The following is a 20,630-nucleotide window of genomic DNA, read 5'->3' as shown; positions in this document are numbered from 1 at the left end:
TATTTGCCAATCTGATAGGTCTGAGGTGGTACCTCAGTGTTGTTTTAATTTGCATTTCTCTAATCAATAGTGATTTAGAGCATTTTTGCATATGATTATAGATACCATTAATTTGTTCATCTGAAAACTGCCAGTTCATATGCTTTGACCATTTATCAATTGGGGAATGACTTGTATTCTTATAAATTTGACTCAGTTCTCTATATACTTGAGAAATGAGGACTTTATCAGAAACACTGGCTGTAAAAATTATTTTATAGCTTTCTGCATTCCTTCTAATCTTGGTTGCATTGGTTTTGTTTGTGCAAGATAATTTTTTTTAAGTTCCTCACCTTCAAAACATTTCCAGTTATAGGAATGGAAATGTTCTAGATATACAAACAAGAAACTCCCAAGAGCTCTAGTGATCAACACTGTTGTTTCACAGGCTGCATAACTACACTGTATCCCTTTCCAAAGCATACACGGCATTGCCAAAAACAGACCAACACCTACAGCTATTTGTGGAACACAGGAGGCAGAAAGACACAGTTTTTAAAATGTAGGCCCTGACTAACAGAACCATCAAATTGTCCTCTCTCTTCACATTCCCTGTTGCTAACTTGTGTGAGTACAAGGACTGATTCATTATTGGGCAAAATGTTTAACTTAGAATAGCATGACCTTTGATAAGCTCAAAGAAGCCAGGTGATTTAATTCAGCAATTATAAATTCTAATGTATTTTATCCCTTAGTGCTAAAAAAAAATCACTGAGATAAAGACTTGTGCTTTTCTATGTGCTAACTAGAGAAGAAATGAAAGAACATCAGAGCAGGACCTAAGAGATCACCTAGTCCAACATCGTCATTTTACAAATAAGGAAACCAAGACCCAAGGATATAAAGTGCTTTTGTACAAGGTCCCAGGGGTAACAAGTTGAATTAATGGCACCAGTTAGTCAGTCTATAAGCATATTTTAGATCTTGCTTCATTTTTTTAATTAGCAGGCATTTATTTTCTTTCCTTCCTATGCATTCTAATTTAAAGGAAAAAAAAAAAGAAAAAAATCCCTGAAACAAAGAAACAAATTCTCACATTGTCTAAGTTCAAATATATATGCTTCATTCTACGTTTCAAATCTATAACCTATCAGGAAGGGAGAAACATAGATCATCATCAGATCTCTGGAATCATAGTTGGTAATTGCATTGATCAGTTAAGTCTTTCAAAGTTTCCTGAATTTCTTAAGTGCTTACAATGTGTGAGGCAGTAGGCACTCTGAAAGTAGTAGCTTGACAAGAAAAGTGGCATTTGGCCTCTAGTCACAAGGGAGTGTCTATAGGGAGCTCTCTAAAACCTCTGTTCCAAGTGCTGTAGCTGGCAGGCTAGTAACCTCAGTTCCTTACCTAGAGAATGAATTCCCAAGAGAAGAATATTTCTTCTGGTAGTAGCTGAGAAAACTGTCCAAGTTTGGCCCCTTCAGGGGCCCTCCCTTGGGTCATGCTGTTCTAAGCATACTTTATTGAATATTTTATTTTCTGCACAATTTTGTCGCTTTATTGTTCTCCTTCTTGGCTAGTTGATAAATTAAATTCTAAGCTGGGTCAAAAACACTCAAGACAGTCTCTGACGATATTACTAAAATCAGAGGTAAAGATAAGCCAGTCGGGCTCACCTAAATCCTGTGTTTAGGTTCATACATGGCTTCTCCACCCCCAAAATAGCCATGGAAGTCTGAAGCAACAAAGACAACCATTTTTCCTGTTTTATTTCTTTTAAGGATCTGTACTCTTGGCATACCCAGGTTTCCTATAGCCATTACTATTCTCTATGAGTCCATTCAACTTATGTCTTACTGGACACCATATCTCATCTTCGTATCTGCTCAATAACTTTTGTATTAATAATGTCTCAGTTCCCTTCTCTAAAAGGAAGCAAGTGTGTAGATAGGTAGCTTTCTGCTGATATCTAATAAAACCAGACATTACTAGGATCATGAAATCTTCAAGATGGAAAACACCTTTGAGGTATTCTGTTTATAAGATGGGGAAACTGAGGCCCAGAAAAATTAAGAGACATGATCACACAGCAAGTTAATGACAGGGCTGAGACCAGATTACCTATCTCCTCCTCACTGGCTCTTTATGTCACAATTTTGATAGGTATTAAGAAACCACTATTAGGGTTTTTAAAAATAATTTTAAGCTGATTATTGGTCTATTCATTCCAGACTAAAAAGTAAACACCCAAGAACAAAAAAAAAAAATTACTAAGTCTAAGTAAATATTTATCTGCTTCTACTAGGACAAGACATTCCATTTAATCACACTTTTTCACTTACCCATAAACTACTGCATTTATAACTTAAACACTTTATCTTTCCCATACAGAATAAAATTTTAAAAAAGTTTTAATGTCAAATATGAGGAAATTTAAACAAACTCTCTTCCAGTTTCTTTCACTTTCCTGCAGATTTCTTCTGAAACAAGGATAGTTAAATAAGATACATTTTTATTCAGTTCTTCATTCACCAGAACTGCTTTGTCAAAAGTGGGTAGTGCTGATGAAGAACAATTTTATCTTAAGCGTCCTCACTGCCATTTCAAACTTGGAAGGGGATTTGTTAATGAAAAAGACTGTAAGCACGCTTGCTCCTTTAGAAAGTCTCTTATGATCTAGCTGTTAGAATGAGTACTTATGCCCACAACAGAAAGGCTTTCTGTCCTGGTTTCAGGAAACTGTCATGGCCACAAGGATGCTACATAGAACATTATAAGGAGAAACTGGCTTTGGGCAAACACCAGTCACATGAAGGAATGTGAGATGAGAATCTAATTTGAAGGCTCAATCTCTGATCTGGGTCCTGAGCCAGACTCCAGAGCTGGAAAAGTTGGCCATTAGTGGGCCCCATCTTTAAACTAGTATCTTAGCAATTCAATCCTAATGTTCAGGAGAGCTAACAGGAGAAAGAAAGAAAAGGCAAAATAGCTATTTTTTTTTCCTCTTTAGAGGGGGGAAGGCAGGGCAATTGGGGTTAAATGACTTGCCCAAGGTCACATGGTTAGTGCTAAGTGTCTAAGGCCAAATTGGAACTCAGGTCCTCCTGACTCCAAGGCCAATGCTCTGTTCACTGCACCATCTTGCCACCCCTAAAATAGCTATTATAAGACATAAAGGAGTTAAAACTTCTTTTCCCTTTGGTCACTTTTTACAAAGAAGTTTGTGCTTGAGTATTAGAGATTTTTGGCTATTTCGATGCCATCCCATAATGTCACAAAGGTAAGACAAACCAAAGGGACAGATCTTGAAAGTCAATAGTTGTTAAGAGAGTTATTCATTAAACACATCTCTGAAACTATAGGCAACACCCAAGCACAAATATTAGCTCAGTTGCAGATCCAGGGTAACGCCTAAAACTAAACTAACTTGGAGCTAAAATGGCAATTTGCCAGTAACTAACCTGATGCAATTGGTTCACATAGCTAATCTCTCTCTTCAAATATCTGTGTTGCTAAAGGAGATCCAAGGGATCAAAGGACACCTCCACATCAGATGGGGAGCTCACTTGAGACAAGTGAAGGCCATTTCAGTTGAGCCATCATAGATCACTATAGAAACTATAGTTACCTATATGTTATCGATAACTAGGGCCCTCTCTGCCTTTCAGGCCCATAAATGTGCCTGGAAAGGGGATATACAAGAGAAATCACAGCATTTAATTTGTGTTATTTTGTGTTATTATAATGGGGAAAAAAGGAGGGGGGTGCTGTTGGATGAAGCCTAATCAGCTTCCTTTACACTCCGAACAATTAATGACTAATCAAACCTTCACTGGAGACTGGGCAATAGCAGCTTTCCCCTAGCTTCCTCTAATTAGTTATCAGTGAACGCTATTGGAAATTAGCACTGATGTGCACATCTGTACAGAGCATTAAATACATTTATCTTTTTTTCTGGAAATGTGCCTATAAGGAGCTGGGTGTAGATAGGTTCTCTTACATACTATCTCCCCTTCCCCCTTTAAGGGTATAATAATTCCCCATGCCAATCAGTTATGCTTTGGACCTGGAGAGCAGGGGCTGGGGAAAGGGAGTCCAAATAAACCAAACCTCCTCAAGTCTGATCTTTAATGTCTTGAATGTCTCTTGAACTTGAATGTCTCTGTAATTCATGAAGCAACATTCTCCAAATTGGGGTGGGGGGGGAGGAACCATCTAATATCATAATGAAGGAAAGCTATTTGTAAAAGTACAATTCACTTTAGGGTAAGATTTTAATTTGACATGCTTTTTGAGTGTTGCAATAAGCAATTTTAATACCTTTAGCTTAACTTTTGCCTAACCTAATGCCTATATTGGTAAGCTTGCCTTAATTCAGTCTCTTTGGCAGGAATTGTAACCTAATTCAATGTTCTATATATTAGCCAAGTTCTATATGGAACAGAATATACATCAATATTCTGTACAACTATTTGGTTACATTATTTTTTTTTTTGCACTGGTATTTCTTGGTCTTTTGTTTCAGAAGAACCTGTTGCTTCACCCCCCAAAAAAACTAGACATAACTTATGAAGACTATCAATAATCTTGAAGTACTTAATAGAGAATTAAGAATGACAAGGATTTATAAAATGAATTTTTTTCTTACTTTATTTACAAGAAAAAAGACACAGTGATTCACAATCCTCAGTTTCCACCTTTCAAAATGATAACGGGGAAAACAATTGATGAAAATTCTTATGTTGGAATCTATCAATATTTTAGGGGGAAAAAAGGTTCCCAGAAGATTTCTCTCATGACTTTTTAATTGGGGACTCAGAGCTTGGTTTAGCACTAGCAATAGAAGATACAAATACCCAAAGCAAGTGAATTTCCCAGGGAAACCACATAAGCAGTTCTTATACACCAGCCTCCAAAAGGCTAAAATGTGCTCCCCACAAACTTGTTTTCTAAAATAATATCCAGGTTTTTTATTTGTTAGACATTAAAACTCTACTGATGCTCTATCTTAGCAGAAGCAGAAGCTCTGGGAAGTCCCATGAAGCCTACAGGTTTTAAGTATGGGCATGGTAACATATAGCTAACCTGTCCTCCAAGGACCAGCCCAGCTAAATTCACACAAGTTCCTCACCAGAAGGATTATAACACACTGCATCTCACTAAGACCACTATTAAGGCATACCAGAGTAATGATCTTGGTTGGCAGAGGAAGCAGAAATCTACAGACAAAATCATAGATCCTTATAGTGCTGAAGTAAACAGTTAAAATAAAAAATGAAGAAGTTTTCTTATTTGATCTGAAGCAGCAATATGTTGTTCACGAGTCCCTTTTTTAATATTAAAATTCTGTGATTATTATTTTAAAAAGGCTAAAAAATTAAATCATATAAAGAAAAAGGAGGGAAGAAAAGTAAAGACAGAAGCACTATTTGTTTTTTTTTTTAAATGAGTACTGGAGCGCCATTTTCATGTGTTAGAAAAAAAATTTAACTTAGTTTTAGATATAACAAGGTTCTAATCAGTAGGCAGAAACTAAGAAATTATTCATGAAATGAAACCATTTTATAAAGAAATTAGAAAACTTGTATTATGGTAACCATCTGAGAGTGAACTGAGCCACCAAACGGGATTCAAAGAACCTGAATACTAAATTCAAGATCTTTCTGTTGTTGGTCTGGAATTCAGCCATGAACCTGCTGATGTCAACATCTCCACCCCGACACATGAATATACCAAATTCTTTCGAGTTTCCATCCAGAAGAATGAAATTTCATTGTTCTTGAAAGTTGTTCATAAATACCCAACCATAGAAAATGGCAGTCCTTTTTCCTGTATGACTCATATCCAAGGCTGCCCACAGCAGAGGCTCTAACCCAACCTTCCAATAATTCAAAGCATCCTCCCTTCTCTCCAAAACATAAATTAAAGGAAAAAGGGTTCAGTTCACTTGGGGTCTTACCCAACCTGTCAAGATTTAAAAGCATATGTTCTCATTAGCTAATGGAAGTTTGATACATTTTCCCATAAGAGAACTGGCAAGTACCCAGTATGTCTGAGCTTTTTTCTCATTTGAATACTTTGGGCAGAGATGGGTTTTCTGCTCAATATTTATGATCGTTTCACATATCTGGGATGGGAAATAGTGAATTTGATAAGTGGTTTTAAGAATGCCTTGGCTTCACTTTGGCTCCTAAAGTACCACTGGTTTTTGTTTTTTTTTTTGTGAAGTCCCTGATACTGATACTACCACCTTGTTATAGGAGAGGTAAGGAGAAGAGAAGACTTCATTGCTTCTATTTCTGACTTAGGTGCTGCAATATTCAAATACTGGTGCTACTGAGGCAGTTGTTAGCCTCAACAAGTTCCATATTTATAATCACAGATAGTCATCAACCCCTCCTGTTTTCTACAGTATATAAGTCAACTTAGTTTCAAAGTATAAGTAACCTAGGTTCAACTATAGTCTTTTCTCTGGAAATATAAGCAATACAACAGGATAAGATTGCAGGAATCACTTACTCTTTGGTCAGGAGAGGACAGGATTTTAGCAGAAATCGAGATAGCCCAGAGTCCTGGAAGTAGAGGTCAGGAGGGGCTGTTGGGCTCTTGAGATTTAAACATCTGACGATCACATAGAGCACAGCAGCCACAGCAGCTAACTTCACCCCATCAAACACAGCAGGCAGCTCAGAGGTTTCTAGCATTGCATTCATCTTGAACCTGTGGAGAAGATGAATGGGCAGAAGATTGGTATTTGCAGGTCATAATGAGAAAGGCGTCAAGTTTTAGTCTTGCCAAAGAAGCATGAAGTGACTATTTAGGGGTGAACAATAGGACCAGAAGAGTGATATAGGCCTATGCCAATGAGATAGTAGTTGCACGAATTTCAGTGCCTCTTCATAGTCATGCTCAGGTCTCCCTGAATCCTAAAAAAGCCCCCTCCCTTGGCCCTTGTCTCCCATGAAGCTATCATCCCTTTTTTTTCTTCCCCAATAATTACCAAACTGAAGAAAAAGCTAACTTTATCCAATACCTTCAACATTTTCCTCACAGACCTCTCTTTCATCAGCTCCTTGTAATCTACCTTCTACCCTTACCACTCTACTGGAATTGCAGTCTCCTAATGACCTCTTCATTGCCAAACCAATGGTCTTTTCCCAGGCCTCCTCCTCCTTCTTTGCAGCATGTGACGATGCTGATCACCCCCTTTCTAGACATGCATCCTTTCCTTGGTTTCAAAGACTCTGTCCTGGCTCTCTTCCTAATGATACCTGGCATTTATATAACATTTACAGCTTATAAAGCACTTTATAACAAAACAGTAAGATCGGTATCTTCAGGTATTATTATTGGACTTGAAATCAGGAGAGATCAGGGTTCAATCTTACATTGCGTAACCCTAGGCGAGCCACTTAATCTCCCTGGGCCTCAGGCTCCTAATCTACAAATTGAGATAATAATACCTACCTACCTTACAGGGAATGTTACAAAGAGCAAATATAATAATATAAGGGAAGTACTTTACAAACCTTAAAACAACATATAAATGTCAACTATTATTATAGTTCCTATTTTACAGGTAAGGAAACAAGCTCAGAGAGGTTACGTGATTTGCCCACAGTCACAGCTAGTAAATCCCAGAGGTGGGATTAAGGGCAGCTAGGAGATGCAGTAGATAGAGTGCCTGGGCAAGTCACTGAACCTTGTTTGCCTCGGTCTTCTTATCTGTAAAACAAGCTGGAGAAGGAAATGGCAAACCATTCCAATATCTTTGCCAAGAAAAACCCTAAAGGGTCATAAATAGTTGGATATAAGTGAAAATGACTGAACAAAACAAAGGATTCAGATCTAGGTCTCTCCTGACTCTGTGTTTTATTTTGTTTTTCCCATTTTGTCATGCTCCCTCAAAAAGAGTTTGCATTTAAATGTCACTTTAAGACACACAAAGTGTGCCAGGCCAGGGGGGCCTCATTAGCATGGGCTGTGGAGGTCTATGGGAACTATTCAATGGCAAGCTAGGGCTTCGATGATTTTGAAATATGGTGTGCCTTCCTTATCTCCTGTACTTAGACAATGACAGTGTAATTGTACCTTATTCTTTTGGGCTCAGGCAAGCCATTTACACTGATCTATGCTATAATATTAAATTTCTATTTTATTATTGTTATGATTGACTCGAAGTGCATAAAAGGGCATAAAATGCTTGCCCTAGTGAGTGGGTTACTGCAGCCAAGGGTAGTGGATCTCAAGCAGAATCAAGGCATTTTTAGGTTGTTGAAAACTCTGATAGCATTTGTGACACTGTACTTCCCATATTCTGGGAGTACTGGGACCTCCAGCACAGGCAAGAAATGGCACCTTTGTTTTTTCATATGTCCTTTATCCAATAAAATGCCAATTTGAATGTTAGCAAGTAAGTGTTCCCTGTCTGCTTGGTTCCAACTTCTGATGCCTGAGACAGGTTATGGACTTGAGTGATATAACTGACATGGTGACACAGAGCCATGCATATGTATTAGCTCTCTAAATGCTTGGGTCTCTTTCCCTGGCTTCTCATTTGTTCTCCTCCTGACTCCCTAAGGCAGTGTTCTCCCAAGGCTTTAGGTCAAAGACTAACTTTTTGAGTCCTAGTGCTTAGCATATTATCTGACACATAAGTGCTTACTAAATGCTTTTTCATGCATTAATCCATTCATTCCTGCTATCTCCAAAGCTATTAATGATCTTTTAATTGTCAAATCTGATGATATTTTCTCAGCCCTCATCCTTGAAAACTGCAGCATCTGACATTGTTAACTATCCTCTTTCCTCCTGGATACTCTCTCTTCTCCTAGTTTTCATGACAGTGATTTCTCTTGGTTTTCCCTCCTACATATTTGACTATTTCTTCTCAATCTCCTTTGCTGGAACATCATCCATGTCCCACATCCTAACTATGGCTGTATCCCAAGGTTCTGTCTTGGACTCTTTTCTTTTGATACTCTCTCCCTTGGCCACCTCATGGTACATTATGGTCTCAATGATCATATCTACACAGATGACTGAGATTTATACAGCCAGGCTTTGTCTCTTTCCTGAGCTCCAGTCTCTCATCGACTGCCTATCAGACATTTTGAAATGGATGCTCCATAGTATCTAACATTCAACCTATCCAGAACAGAACTCACTATCTTTCCCCCAGTATCCTTCTTCTGAACTTCTTTATTACTGTCAAAGATACCATGATTCTTCTATTCACCCAAATTCACAATCTTGGTGTCATCTTTCACTCCTTACTAGCACTCATCCCATACGTCCAATTAGTTGGCAAATTGTATCACTTTTATCTCTACAATATTTCTCGAATTCATCTTCATTTCACTCACATAGTCAACTGCCCTAATTCATACTTTCATTACCTATCACTTAGACCTTTGGAACAGTTTTCTAACTGGTTTTCTTGTCACTGGCCTTTCCCCACTTCAATCCATCCTCTACAAGACTGCTAAGGAAATTTTCCAAAAATAAAGTGACTGATCATGTCATTTCTCACCACCCTTCCTTTAATAAATTCTGCTGGCTTCCTATTACCTTTGGAATCACGTATAAACTTTTCTGTCTGGGGTTTAAAGCTCTTTACAACCTGGCCCTTTCCAGCTTTCTTGACCATCACTCCCCTTCAAACATTCTATAGTACAGCTATATCGAGCTTCTTGTTCTGTTCACACATCATCTCCCATCTTGTTGGCTTTGCACTGTCTGTTCCCCATATCCAGAATGATGTCCTTCCTCATGTCGACTTCTTGGAATCTTTATTTTCCTTTAAGACCTATATTAGGCATCACCTTCTGCATGAGGCCTTTCTTGATCTGCCCGGCTGCTGATATCTTCTTTCCAAGGTTACCTTGTATTTCATATAACTACATATGCAAATGTAAATGTGTACTGTCTTCCTAGTTAGAATATAAGTTCCTTGAGGGCAGAGACTGTTTTGCTTTTGTCTTGGTATCCCCACCTAGAATAGTGTCTAGTTGTTTAGCACATAGTTGTTTAATAAAAATCTGCAGATTGAATGATTCATTCATTGTCCAAGGTCCCACAGGTAGCAAGTAAGTAGTAGAGCGGGGATCGGAATACAGATTCTCTCCAAATCCAGTAGCAATTCCACTGTCCCATACCACCTTTCAATGATTTAGAGGGAATCTAACAGAAATGTTAAAGTATTTGAAAGGCTGTCATATGGGAGAGACACTACTCTTGTTCTGTTTGACTCTGGAGAGCAGTACACCTGAACAAGGAAGGGGGTTGAAAAGAGGCAAGTTTAGGCTAAAAGTCAGGAAAACCTTCTAAGAATTGGAGCAGTCTTAAAGTAGAATAAGCTTCCTAGGGAGGTAGTTAATTCCTTGTTTCATGGAGGTCTTCAGCAGAGTTTAGATGACCATTCTTTAGTATATTATACTGGCAGTTCCTTCCAAGTATAGGTTGAACTAGATGGCCACTGAGGTCCCTTCAAATGCCAATATTATGTGGAAAATTTTTAGATTTTATCTAATACCAACAGACTATATCACAGAAATACTGAAATTTGTTTTGGGCAAGTAAATCAAGACAAACTATGAACAAAAGAATAGGAAAAGAGGATTTGTCCTGCCGGATTATATAATATGTGAGTGCTTATACCATGGGGCAGGAGTGACATTTTGCTACCATTACTAGCTTTCAAATGTAGGCATGCTATGAACTTCTGTTTACAGATATGCAAAACAGACTTTAGTAACAGGTGTTTGCTAACTGTGTACTTTGCAAAGATGTATTTAAAAATGCCAAAGGTAATAAAGTGCTTTTACTGACAGGTATAAGTTTTACTGCCTAAGATATTCCAGTCCCCCATAATTAGTTAAAATTAGACAACAAGAATACAGTCTTTGCCCAATTCCTCTGTGAGGTTTCACAGCATTTCTCCTGTTCTTAGAGGAAAATTCAGATTCCCAGGCACATTTAATTATCTCTCTCTTTATGATTTCAGGGAGAGAGGAATAGAACTCTTGCCAAATTTTCTCAGGGGATATGCAAAATGTAAGGATATTTTGATTATGTCCACTTATCTAGCCCAAATTCAAAACCAAACGGGTTACAGAAATACATGTTTATATCTGGTTATTTCTAGAATCTCCTATTCTACTGTCTTTTGAAGTTGCTCCAACTTGTATGAAATGATAATGTTTTATCCCTCTAGCTAGCATAAAAATTAGAAAAATATCAGCTCAAAAGCAGGGCAGCTACAGCATTAGGTTTCCATGGAATGGTTTAATTACTCAAGAAAACTCACTCTAAAGAGATAAACTAATTAATAGTGACAAGAGGATAGCATTTTCCAAAATCTTAGACAGTAGTCAATTGTTAATTGAATCTTGAAAAACTTATGAAGACTAAATTCAAGAAAGATCCTACAGCAAAGACTAGTAAAAAGGGAAAAGAAATATTCTGACCAATAGCCAATAGCAAGAGTACAACAGAACTAAATAGTTCTACTCACCTGTTCTCAAAAAACAGAACCCAACTCATTGAGGAAAGCAAGATACAGACTATTTCTCAGATTTAACCAATTTTCCACATCATGAGTGTCTAGATTTATATAGGTATGTTTCCCCCATTTGAATATAAGCTCCTTGAGTGAGGATTGCTTCATTTATGACTTTATATCCCAAATTCTTAGCAAGGAGCTTGGCATGTAGTAGGCACTTAATAAAAGTAGAGTGATTTGATGATAATAGGTCAACCTCCAGGTGATAAACATATTTATACTTAGCTGAACAAAAGTTTATACTTTCAAGCCTTTCCAGTTGGAGGAACCATCAGAATTTGTGCTCCACTAACTCAGCTTCTGAGAACCTGGGGTTAACCTCAATACCACATGACAGCTGAAGTAGGACTTCAGTAGAAGATATGCTGGAATGTCATTTTAAAACTCAGGAAGGACCTTAGATGATTTTATCATATATATCCTTTAAACTCTTCAAAAGGATAAATTTCTCCTTAAATTCACTAGGCAGTGATGGTATGTCAGAGGCCCCTTTGTATAAAACTATATTTATTAAATTGAATTTTCAACTCATCCTAGACTTCTTTCTTCTTCCTCCTCCCACCACCCCATCCATTAGCTGCTAAATCTTGTAGGAGTCTACCTGCACTCTATCTTTCATATCCATCTCCTTTTCTCCACTCCCATAGCCAGGACCCTACTTCAGGCCTCTAGTTCACTACCTCTCACCCTATTATAATAAACTCTTAACTGGTTTTCTTATTTCCTATCAATCTTCCATACCACTCCTAAAATAATCTTACTAAAGCACAGGTCTCACCATGTTACCATCCTACTAAAAAACTTTTGGTTTTTGCCTCTAGGTTTCTGCTCTAATGCCTCTATGAGAAATTATAAACACACTAATCCTGGCCCTCTACAATTGGGTTCCAAATTACTCTTGTAGCCTAATTTCATATTGTTCCATCACATATTCAGTGTTCCAGCCAGAATAAACTACCAGCTGTTCCTGAATTAAGCATCCCATTTCCTTCCTCCAATGCAGAGCTATTCCCTCCATATATGGAATGCGATCCCTCCTTCAACTCTGCCTCTAAAAAGCCTCTGCTTCCTTCCAGGTTTAGGTCAGATATCACCTTTTCTGTGAAGACTTCCTTAATCCCCTCAGATGTTATGCTTTCTCCTTTTCCAAATTAATTTATATTTCTTCATCTATATGCCTGTTGGGTACCCTCATCCATCTTACAACCCACCCTACATCTCCTCCATCCCTTCAATCACAGTAGAATCAAGCCTCCTTGAAGACAAGGACTATGTCATTTTCTGTGTTTGCAGTTCCAGTTAATAGCCAGGACACAGAAGGCATCTCATAAATATTTGCTGGATTGAATTGAACTAAACCAAAAGTTTGGAAGAGTACAGATCTGTTCTAACCCTCATCCTATTTCATAAAGCAAATAAGCAACAAGCACAGGTTCTCAAGTCAATACCTTACTAGATATCAATATGGTTTTAAGAAACAGAAGCAAAGGGGGGAAAATATCCTTAGCAAAATAATCTTACCAATGTTACTCGTTCCTTGATGGTGAGAATTCTTGAATATTGTCCTCAGAAAGCTGCTGAGCTGAGATAGATCAAAGTTTGTAGTCAAATTATCCTAAAAGTCAAAGACATATTACATTGTTTTCATGAATGTAAAAGAGGCAGCTTAATCAAAACACACACAAAACAGTCTAAAAGTATTGCTTTTGTCTGAAGAGCAAAAAGAGATTACTGTAATGAATTGTATATAGAAGCAACGACCCACAACCTACTGAGTGCTCACGAGTAGTCCTTCCCGACCTTTCCCATTCACAGGTAATGCAAAGAAAGTAAGAGCTGCCTCATGGGCAAAACCAGTGAACTACTTGTTTTTCTTTTTAAGTAGTATAGTTATAGTGCCCAAACAAATCAGTATTGTTTCTTTAAAGGAATGGAGCAATGAGGCTTAGGGGTAAAGGAAATCTAACTTGCCAGTACTAGATTTTAAGGATGAGCCCCTAAGCAGGTAAGTCTTCCTACTACCAATTTTAACTGCCTTCAAAGATATCATCAGATCAGAAACTGTGGGAGTGAGTGGAGATTTTTTTCAGCTGGCTTTAAAAGAAAAAAAAAAACACCTGTTGACAAGGTAGCAACTGTATATTCAAAATCTCTATGTCTATCTTCCCATGAATCTACTGTATGGAATATCTAAGTGGCAAAGGAAGGCTAATAATAAGAACCTTAGTGATCATTATATGGAAAGATCCTCTGCTGTGGGCCCCAATGTTGTGCTAGGTGCTTTGAGTGATACAGAAGTAGATGACAGCCCTTGCGGTGGTGGAATTCAGAGCCTACACAGGGATTTAAGAGCAATGTTGGTGAAACAATTGGTGAACAATATATGGCAAGAGAGAAACCTAAAGTGTTCTACACTCTAAATATGCCACAGATATCTGAAGAAAGAGACAGAGATTAGAGGGGAGAATTTAATACCCAAGATTTCATGAAGAATGTAGGTCTTGAACTAAGCCTTGAAGAAAGCCTGTGATTCAGGGTGGTGGACAATATGATCTCTAAGGTTCCTTCTAGCTCTACTCTCCAAACTCTTCAGGGGTTCCCTCTTGTCTCTAGGATAAAATAAATACTCAGACTGGCATTTAAAGCCTTCCTTAGCCTGGTTACCACTGACCTTTCCTGTTTTCTATCTCATTTCACTCCCCTTCTCCTTCATACTCTTTCCTCTTCTCTAGTCGAACTGGCTTATCCCTTCTACACAAGACTATGGCATCCATGCCTTTGGGAAGCAGGTTCCCTTATCTTGCCCACACTTCCTCCTCACCTATGCCTTGGAGAATTCTCTACCACCTTCCTCCAAAGCATAGTTTGGGTGCTACCTCGTACATGAGGTCTTTCCTGATCTTTCCAGGTAGTAAGTAGTACCCTCTTCCTTTTGAAATTACTTCATATCACTTTTTTCTTATACTTGCATCCCACTGAATGTAAGTTCCTTGAGTGAGGGACCATTTCTTGAGGGCAGGGACTATTTCATTTTTGTTCTTCAATGAAATCCAATTCAAGAAATGTTCATTTATTTAGTGCCAACCACCTAACTCCCCAGTGCTTAGCACAGGGTTGTACATACAGCAGGCACTTAATAAATGATTGAGATTAAATGAATTTTGTGATTTAAACTGGCAGAAAAAAAGAGAACACCCCATGTACTAGAAATTTAGGGCAGGAAGCAACTCTGTGTTTTATGCTATTTCTGGACTTATATCCTCAATATTACTTTTGTTTATCTCTGTACTGTTCTACCAATTCCTATCTTGCTTGTTATTCCACTATCTGCTATGGCATTAAAGCACAATCTGCCATTAAGCTCCAAAGTTCTAGACTATGCTTCAGACATAACATGTTCATATTTTGTCTATGTAATTTTGATGGAGACCCTCCTTCCTATCATTTGTTTCTTGATTTCTGTTTTCCCATATCTTCCACAAAGTAGGACACTATCTATGGACGCAGTTAACTAAAGCGATAAATAAACAGAAGTTAATTCTTAACTCCAGAAACACTCAAAAGCAGCCGTCCTTGAACATGGAATATTGATATTTATTAACTCATCCTAAAACATTCTCTTTAACTACTTTCTTTTTATAGCTTCAAACCAAAAATACTTAAAATTAAAATCAGCCTGAAAAATTAGGTACTGCTTCAGAAAAAAAATTGGACCTTTTCTCATCAGAATTAAAAAATACAAACAACAAAGATATGTCTCCAATATTTATCTGTTATTCAGAAACCCTTATGCTCCAAATACCCATGGACTTCTAAGTCACTTCTTAGTCCTTTCGTATTAGAAGATATTGCCACTAATGATATTTGTTCAAAGTCACAGATGATCCACTGTATGCAAATAATAATCATAAGTGATATTATCTTCCAATACAAAGGATAAATGAATAAGGTAAAACTCATTTCTGAATTATGTGAGCAGTTGTTCCCTTTGGGCTCAGAGGAATCAGGGTCATTGCAAAAGCAGTTCATCTCATGTTCTACTCCCCATGTTTTTATACAGATAAGATCAAGTTCAAATTTATATCAAGGATAGCTTTGCAAAGGGAAAGAAGTCACAGAATACTACGGAATGGTATTCTTAAAGTCAGGATGTGAAGGGAGCAATCCTTTATCTTAAATGATGAGGAATATTAAGCTGCTTGTATGTGTGAGAGTCAAGTATTTTTCTAACTATTTTTTGGAACTACTTCCTTCTTTACTTTCAATTCTGCAGTCTCCTTCTTTGAGGTGCTATCTTCCAGAGGCTAGCACAATGTCTTACTCACATTACCTACATAATAAGCGTTAGAATTAAAAAAAAAATTAGTGAAAGAGCAAAAGGGGGGCAGGCAGAAGGTTTGAAGGAAACCATAGCCATTATTACCCTTTTTCATTTGGCAAGATAATATGAACAATTTAGGGTATATTTTCTAGTCTCTTTTGTAAGTGGGATGGACAATAATATCCATAAAGAAGGGGTAGTAGTTCAAACAAATCACATTGCTAAAGAATGCTGTTGCCTCATTAGCAACCAAGGGACCTACATGTAAGGGCAACCAAAAGAAGAACTTTAGGTGTTCTCTTGAGTCAGTCATATGTGTGTGACTGGTTCTTCCAGAACCTAAATGCCCAAATGGCCTCCTGTGGTTAATAACATGAACTGAAAGACATCTGCTAAGGGTAAAGATAGCATCCCTTAGCCATGGAATAGGAAATCCCTGCATCCCCTTGAGGAGATAGTGGCTGTGTGCTACTTTGTTTGGTACAATGTTGATGAATGGTACACTCAACTTAGAAGCAAAAACTCTTGGGAAGATCTCTGTTTTTCCTAATAACTAGAATTTTTCTAAGAAATAAGAATGCTGTTTTTTTTTCCTTTGACTATTTATGCCAATAATGCTGACATTTTGTCTGCTGATGCTGCACCAATTTCATGTAAGCCATAATATTACTGTTCACAAGTAATACAGAATACTTGATTTTTTTTTTAAAGCAATCAGGGGTAAGTAACTTGCTCAAGGTTACACGGCCAGTTATTTCTGGGTGTGCTGCTGAGTATCTGAGCCCAGATTCAATCCCCAGGTCATCCTGACACTGGAGCCGGTGCTCTTACTCGCTGTGCTACCTGGCAGCCCCAGAATACTTGATTTGGGAGAAATAAGTAAATACTGTGTTCCACAAACTTGGGGAAAAACCCCAACTAATGTAGTACATAACTTTATAGGGAGCTGGCAGAGGCCGCAAGCAGAGATCTTCTGCCTTCAGTTTTTGCCAGTCTTTATTCTCATTACTTATTAATTCAGCTCTTTGGTTGCTAAGATCTTGTAGAAATTCTACTTTATTTGTCCTTTTATGAAGCTGGATGGGTAGTTGACAAATATGCCACTTTATGATAAGCTCTAAAAACTTAACCGAGACACAACTAGTTGATTGACTCAACCTACCAGTCTATTTCTCACCTCAAAGATTGACCCAAAGGCTAACTGGATCATTTCAAATTCATTATCAATTAAATTTCTTTGCCTATGAAATCTGGTTGTCAGAATCATCCTTGCCTTTTCCTTTTAATTATTAGCACAATTATGTACTTATAGGAGAAGCTCAATAAATGTTTGTAAAATGAATGAATGATTTCCTCTAACCTTTAGACCTCAGTTTCTTCATTTGTGCAATGAGGCAGAAGAGATGGGTCAAATTACCTCTTCCTATCCAGCTGTAAATCCTATGATCCTTTTCTTCCAATTTTAAGGATCTTCAATACTTAAGGATTTCCTTAATCTTTCCAGACTTAACACCTACCATATGGAGGGCACTGTGGCAGGCCCTGGGCATATAAAGATAAAAATTACTATTGTACTATTGTAACCTCGAAGAGCTTAAAGGCAGAGTCATGCCAAAGACCCAAAGAAGTATGGCAAAAGTAGAATGGCATTAAGGACAAAGAAGAAAGAGGTCCAGACAAGCTGCAAAAAATTCTCTGAGGAGGAAGAATTCAAATTCATTTGGGGGGCAGAGAGGCAGGGGAAGAGATAGTAGGAGGTCAGAGAAGGTTTCATGGAAGAGTTGACCCATAAAGGAGGAAGGAAATGCTAGGCATGGGAGAACAATTGCATGGAGGTTGGAAAGTGCAGGATAAGAATGAGGAATAGGGCCAGAAGGAGATTCGTGTAAAACATAGCTGATTAGAGTCAGATCATGAAGAGCTTCAGATGCCTGGCTAAGGAGTTTGTATTTTATACTCTAGGAAACAGGGAGAAGGTTTCTGAGCGGAGGAATGAACACACTCCAACCTTGCTATTATGCAGGTACAACCTGTTCTATCTACACCTAAGGCTATTATCTTCCAATTGCTCTAGCAACCTTATCCGCCTATTCTAAGAGAATTCTGCGTCACTATACCAATTACCTGAAATCTATTTGATACAAAGGTAGAAAAATTTTTCCTCCATCCTTAGATTCATAAACAACTTATGGCATACCAACATTATAGCCCATCATATGGCTCAATACTTTCACATGTGTTTCCAAGACAAAAAATGGTTCAGAAAAAAACAAAAACCAGAGACAGATTCCACCAGATTTCCTTCCTTCCTTTGGAACTCTACTTCTGATTTGGGGAGAGGACATGGCTTTCAATTAGGCTGTACTAAACTCTCCTTACACTGAATCAGTAAATTCCCTCAAACAGAGATAAACCATGATAGATTTGTGTTTCTTAATTACACAAATACTCAGCTTCAACAAAGTCAAAATTAATTCCAGAGAATGAAGGTTTCTATACATTGCACAGTAAAGCTACGCCAGACAGTCTAAAGGACAACAAAGAGCCAAGTCTGGAGTTCTTACTTTGCTGGTCCTAAGAGAGCTACCAAAGGTCGCTATTCAGATGCCAGTGATGTCCTTGGAAGTGGGGACTTTAGTTGAGGGAAAGTGAGTTCTGGCTAAAGGAACAGGCATGGAGTAGGTGTGTGCTGAGTCATTGTTTCCAGTGTGAACAATGACCCTCAAAATCAGCAAACAGCTACAAATTAGGACTTGAATCATTGTTCTGTTCTAGACTCTAGACTTAAGGTGATCTTAAGTCTAGATTTTAAACATTTTTTTTTGTTTTTGCTTTTTTGGGAGGGAAATAGGGGTTAAGTGACTTGCCCAAGTCACTCAGCTATGGTTGTGTGTGTGTGTGTGTGTGTGTGTGTGTGTGTGTGTGTGTGTGTGTGTATGTTAAGTGTCTGAGGCTGGAGTATCCGAACCCAGGTCCTCCTGACTCCAGGGCCAGTGGTCTATTCACTACACCACCTAGCCACCCCATTAAACATGTTATCAATGATAAAATATGTAAAAATCTTAATAATGCAGATTAAACTTTAAAATGGCACTTTTTTTTTGGGGGGGGGGGCTGATTGTTAAATATTTACCTGCACACTCCTAGGCCAGAATCCTCAAAATTCCTGCTGAAAGTGTTCTTTGGTCCTACAAAATATACATTAATCATCATCCTAACTTTAAGGGGAAAAAAGTCTATTAGACAAACACATGCCTGCCCTGTAGATTTTCTACTTGACAACTACTTTGTCTTCAGTGTCCTGCTATAGAATTGCCTCTGACAGCTCAGTGCTTCATTTTAAACTGGATTTGTTAAGGTATTGGAAGAATGTCAGGAGAAAAGGCATTTGGCAGAGTACAGTATGTAAAAAAAAGGGGGGCCAGAGAAACTACTTTCTCCCAGTTTTGAACTTGCTGCCTTTCCACTTGCTACTTACAAGGTGTTCATATAATGCAATACCTTGGAATGGAAGAGATTAGAGGGAAAAGGTTGAGTTTCACTTGTTTCTCCTTTTCGGTGCCATTCAACTGATGAAATCATTGCTATCACATGTACCAGGCTGCTAGCATACACAAAAGAAAAAAGTTTTTTTAAAGCAATTGGGGTTAAGTAACTTGCCCTAGGTTACATGGCCAGTTTTTTTGTGTGGGTGTTAAGTATCTGAGGCCAGAACCGATCCTGGGTCCTCCCGAATCCGGGGCTGGTGCTCTTACTCACTGCGCCACCTAGCCGCCCCCACAAAAGAAAAATTTGCTATGAGGAATGGGACAAGAAACAAAAATTGGGAGATGCTATATATGGCCAATGTCAATTTGTTTTGCATTATCATACTTACTTGTTGGAGGGTTTTATTGGTTGCTAGTAGGGGAGAGACTCATTGGGAAGTGATGGGGATGAAAAAAATAGAAAGCATTACACAGAAAAAACTATGAAAGGGTTAAAGATGAAATGCTGGCTTAGGGGAGCAGCAAGGAATTTGATATAAATGTAGAGTATGTGAAGGAGAGTAAAGTAGGCCAGACACAGGCGGTAAAAGGTTAAATTCCAAGAAGCAATAAGATGTCACTTAAGATTTTTGAACAAGGAAGTGCCACAGTCTAACTTAGACTTTAAGAAGATTATTTGGGCATTTATGTGGAGGATAGATTAGAGAAGGAAGAGATTAAAAACAGGGAGACTAATGAGATTATTTCAGTAGTATAGATGACAAGTGATGAGTGTCTGAACTACAGTGATAGCTCTGAATGTAGAGAGAATGGGGAATAAGGGAGACATGTCTTGGAGGTAGAATCAACTAGACAGATATGGATATGGAAGGTGAAAGAGAAGGAAGAGTTAAGATCAGTTTTTGGTCATTCTCAGAAACAATGAGTTTCTGAGTCTTCCAAAGGAATAGGGCCATTTGAAGGACAGACAGATTTAGTGACAAAGGTAATGAGTTCCATTCCATTTTAGACAAGCTGACTCTGAGATACCCCAGGACACAGATGGAAATGTCCAGCAGGCAGATGGCCAGAAAGACCAGAGCTCATGAAAGTGATTATGGTTGGATATTTGTATAAAGATGATACTAGAACCCACTGGAATAGGTTTTTCACTTAGTGATTAGAGGGTATAGAGGAAAAAGAGAAGAGGATTGGGGACAAAGCCTTGGGAGACTTGATTAGAAGCAGAACTAGGATGGATGGATGGATGGATGGATGGATGGATGGATGGATGGATGGA

General features: G+C 38.1%; 1 protein-coding gene across 11 annotated transcripts in view; it reads right to left on the bottom strand.

The window, feature by feature from the left end:
* ABHD2 (abhydrolase domain containing 2, acylglycerol lipase) overlaps positions 1-20,630 on the bottom strand; it is a 127,767-nt gene that overhangs the window by 81,862 nt on the left and 25,275 nt on the right. For 4 of the 11 annotated variants that reach the window (XM_069098578.1, XM_069098579.1, XM_069098577.1 and 1 more), the window contains 2 exons: positions 13,064-13,157; positions 6,499-6,699 (listed from right to left, as the gene is read on the bottom strand). In XM_069098578.1, coding sequence (XP_068954679.1) covers positions 6,499-6,692 — 194 coding nt within the window. In that variant the 5' untranslated portion in view covers positions 6,693-6,699; positions 13,064-13,157. Of the gene's footprint in view, positions 1-6,498; positions 6,700-13,063; positions 13,158-18,996; positions 19,052-20,630 lie in introns of all 11 variants that reach the window. The other 7 variants (XM_069098574.1, XM_069098576.1, XM_069098575.1 and 4 more) reach the window with 4 other exon arrangements.

The sequence above is a fragment of the Petaurus breviceps genome, unplaced genomic scaffold, assembly GCF_028583685.1.
Source record: "Petaurus breviceps papuanus isolate PSGF00001 unplaced genomic scaffold, PetGlider_PUasm1.0 37, whole genome shotgun sequence".
NCBI lineage: Eukaryota > Metazoa > Chordata > Mammalia > Diprotodontia > Petauridae > Petaurus > Petaurus breviceps.
Note: the sequence above shows the minus strand (reverse complement) of the source record. Positions and strands in the feature narration are given on the sequence as shown.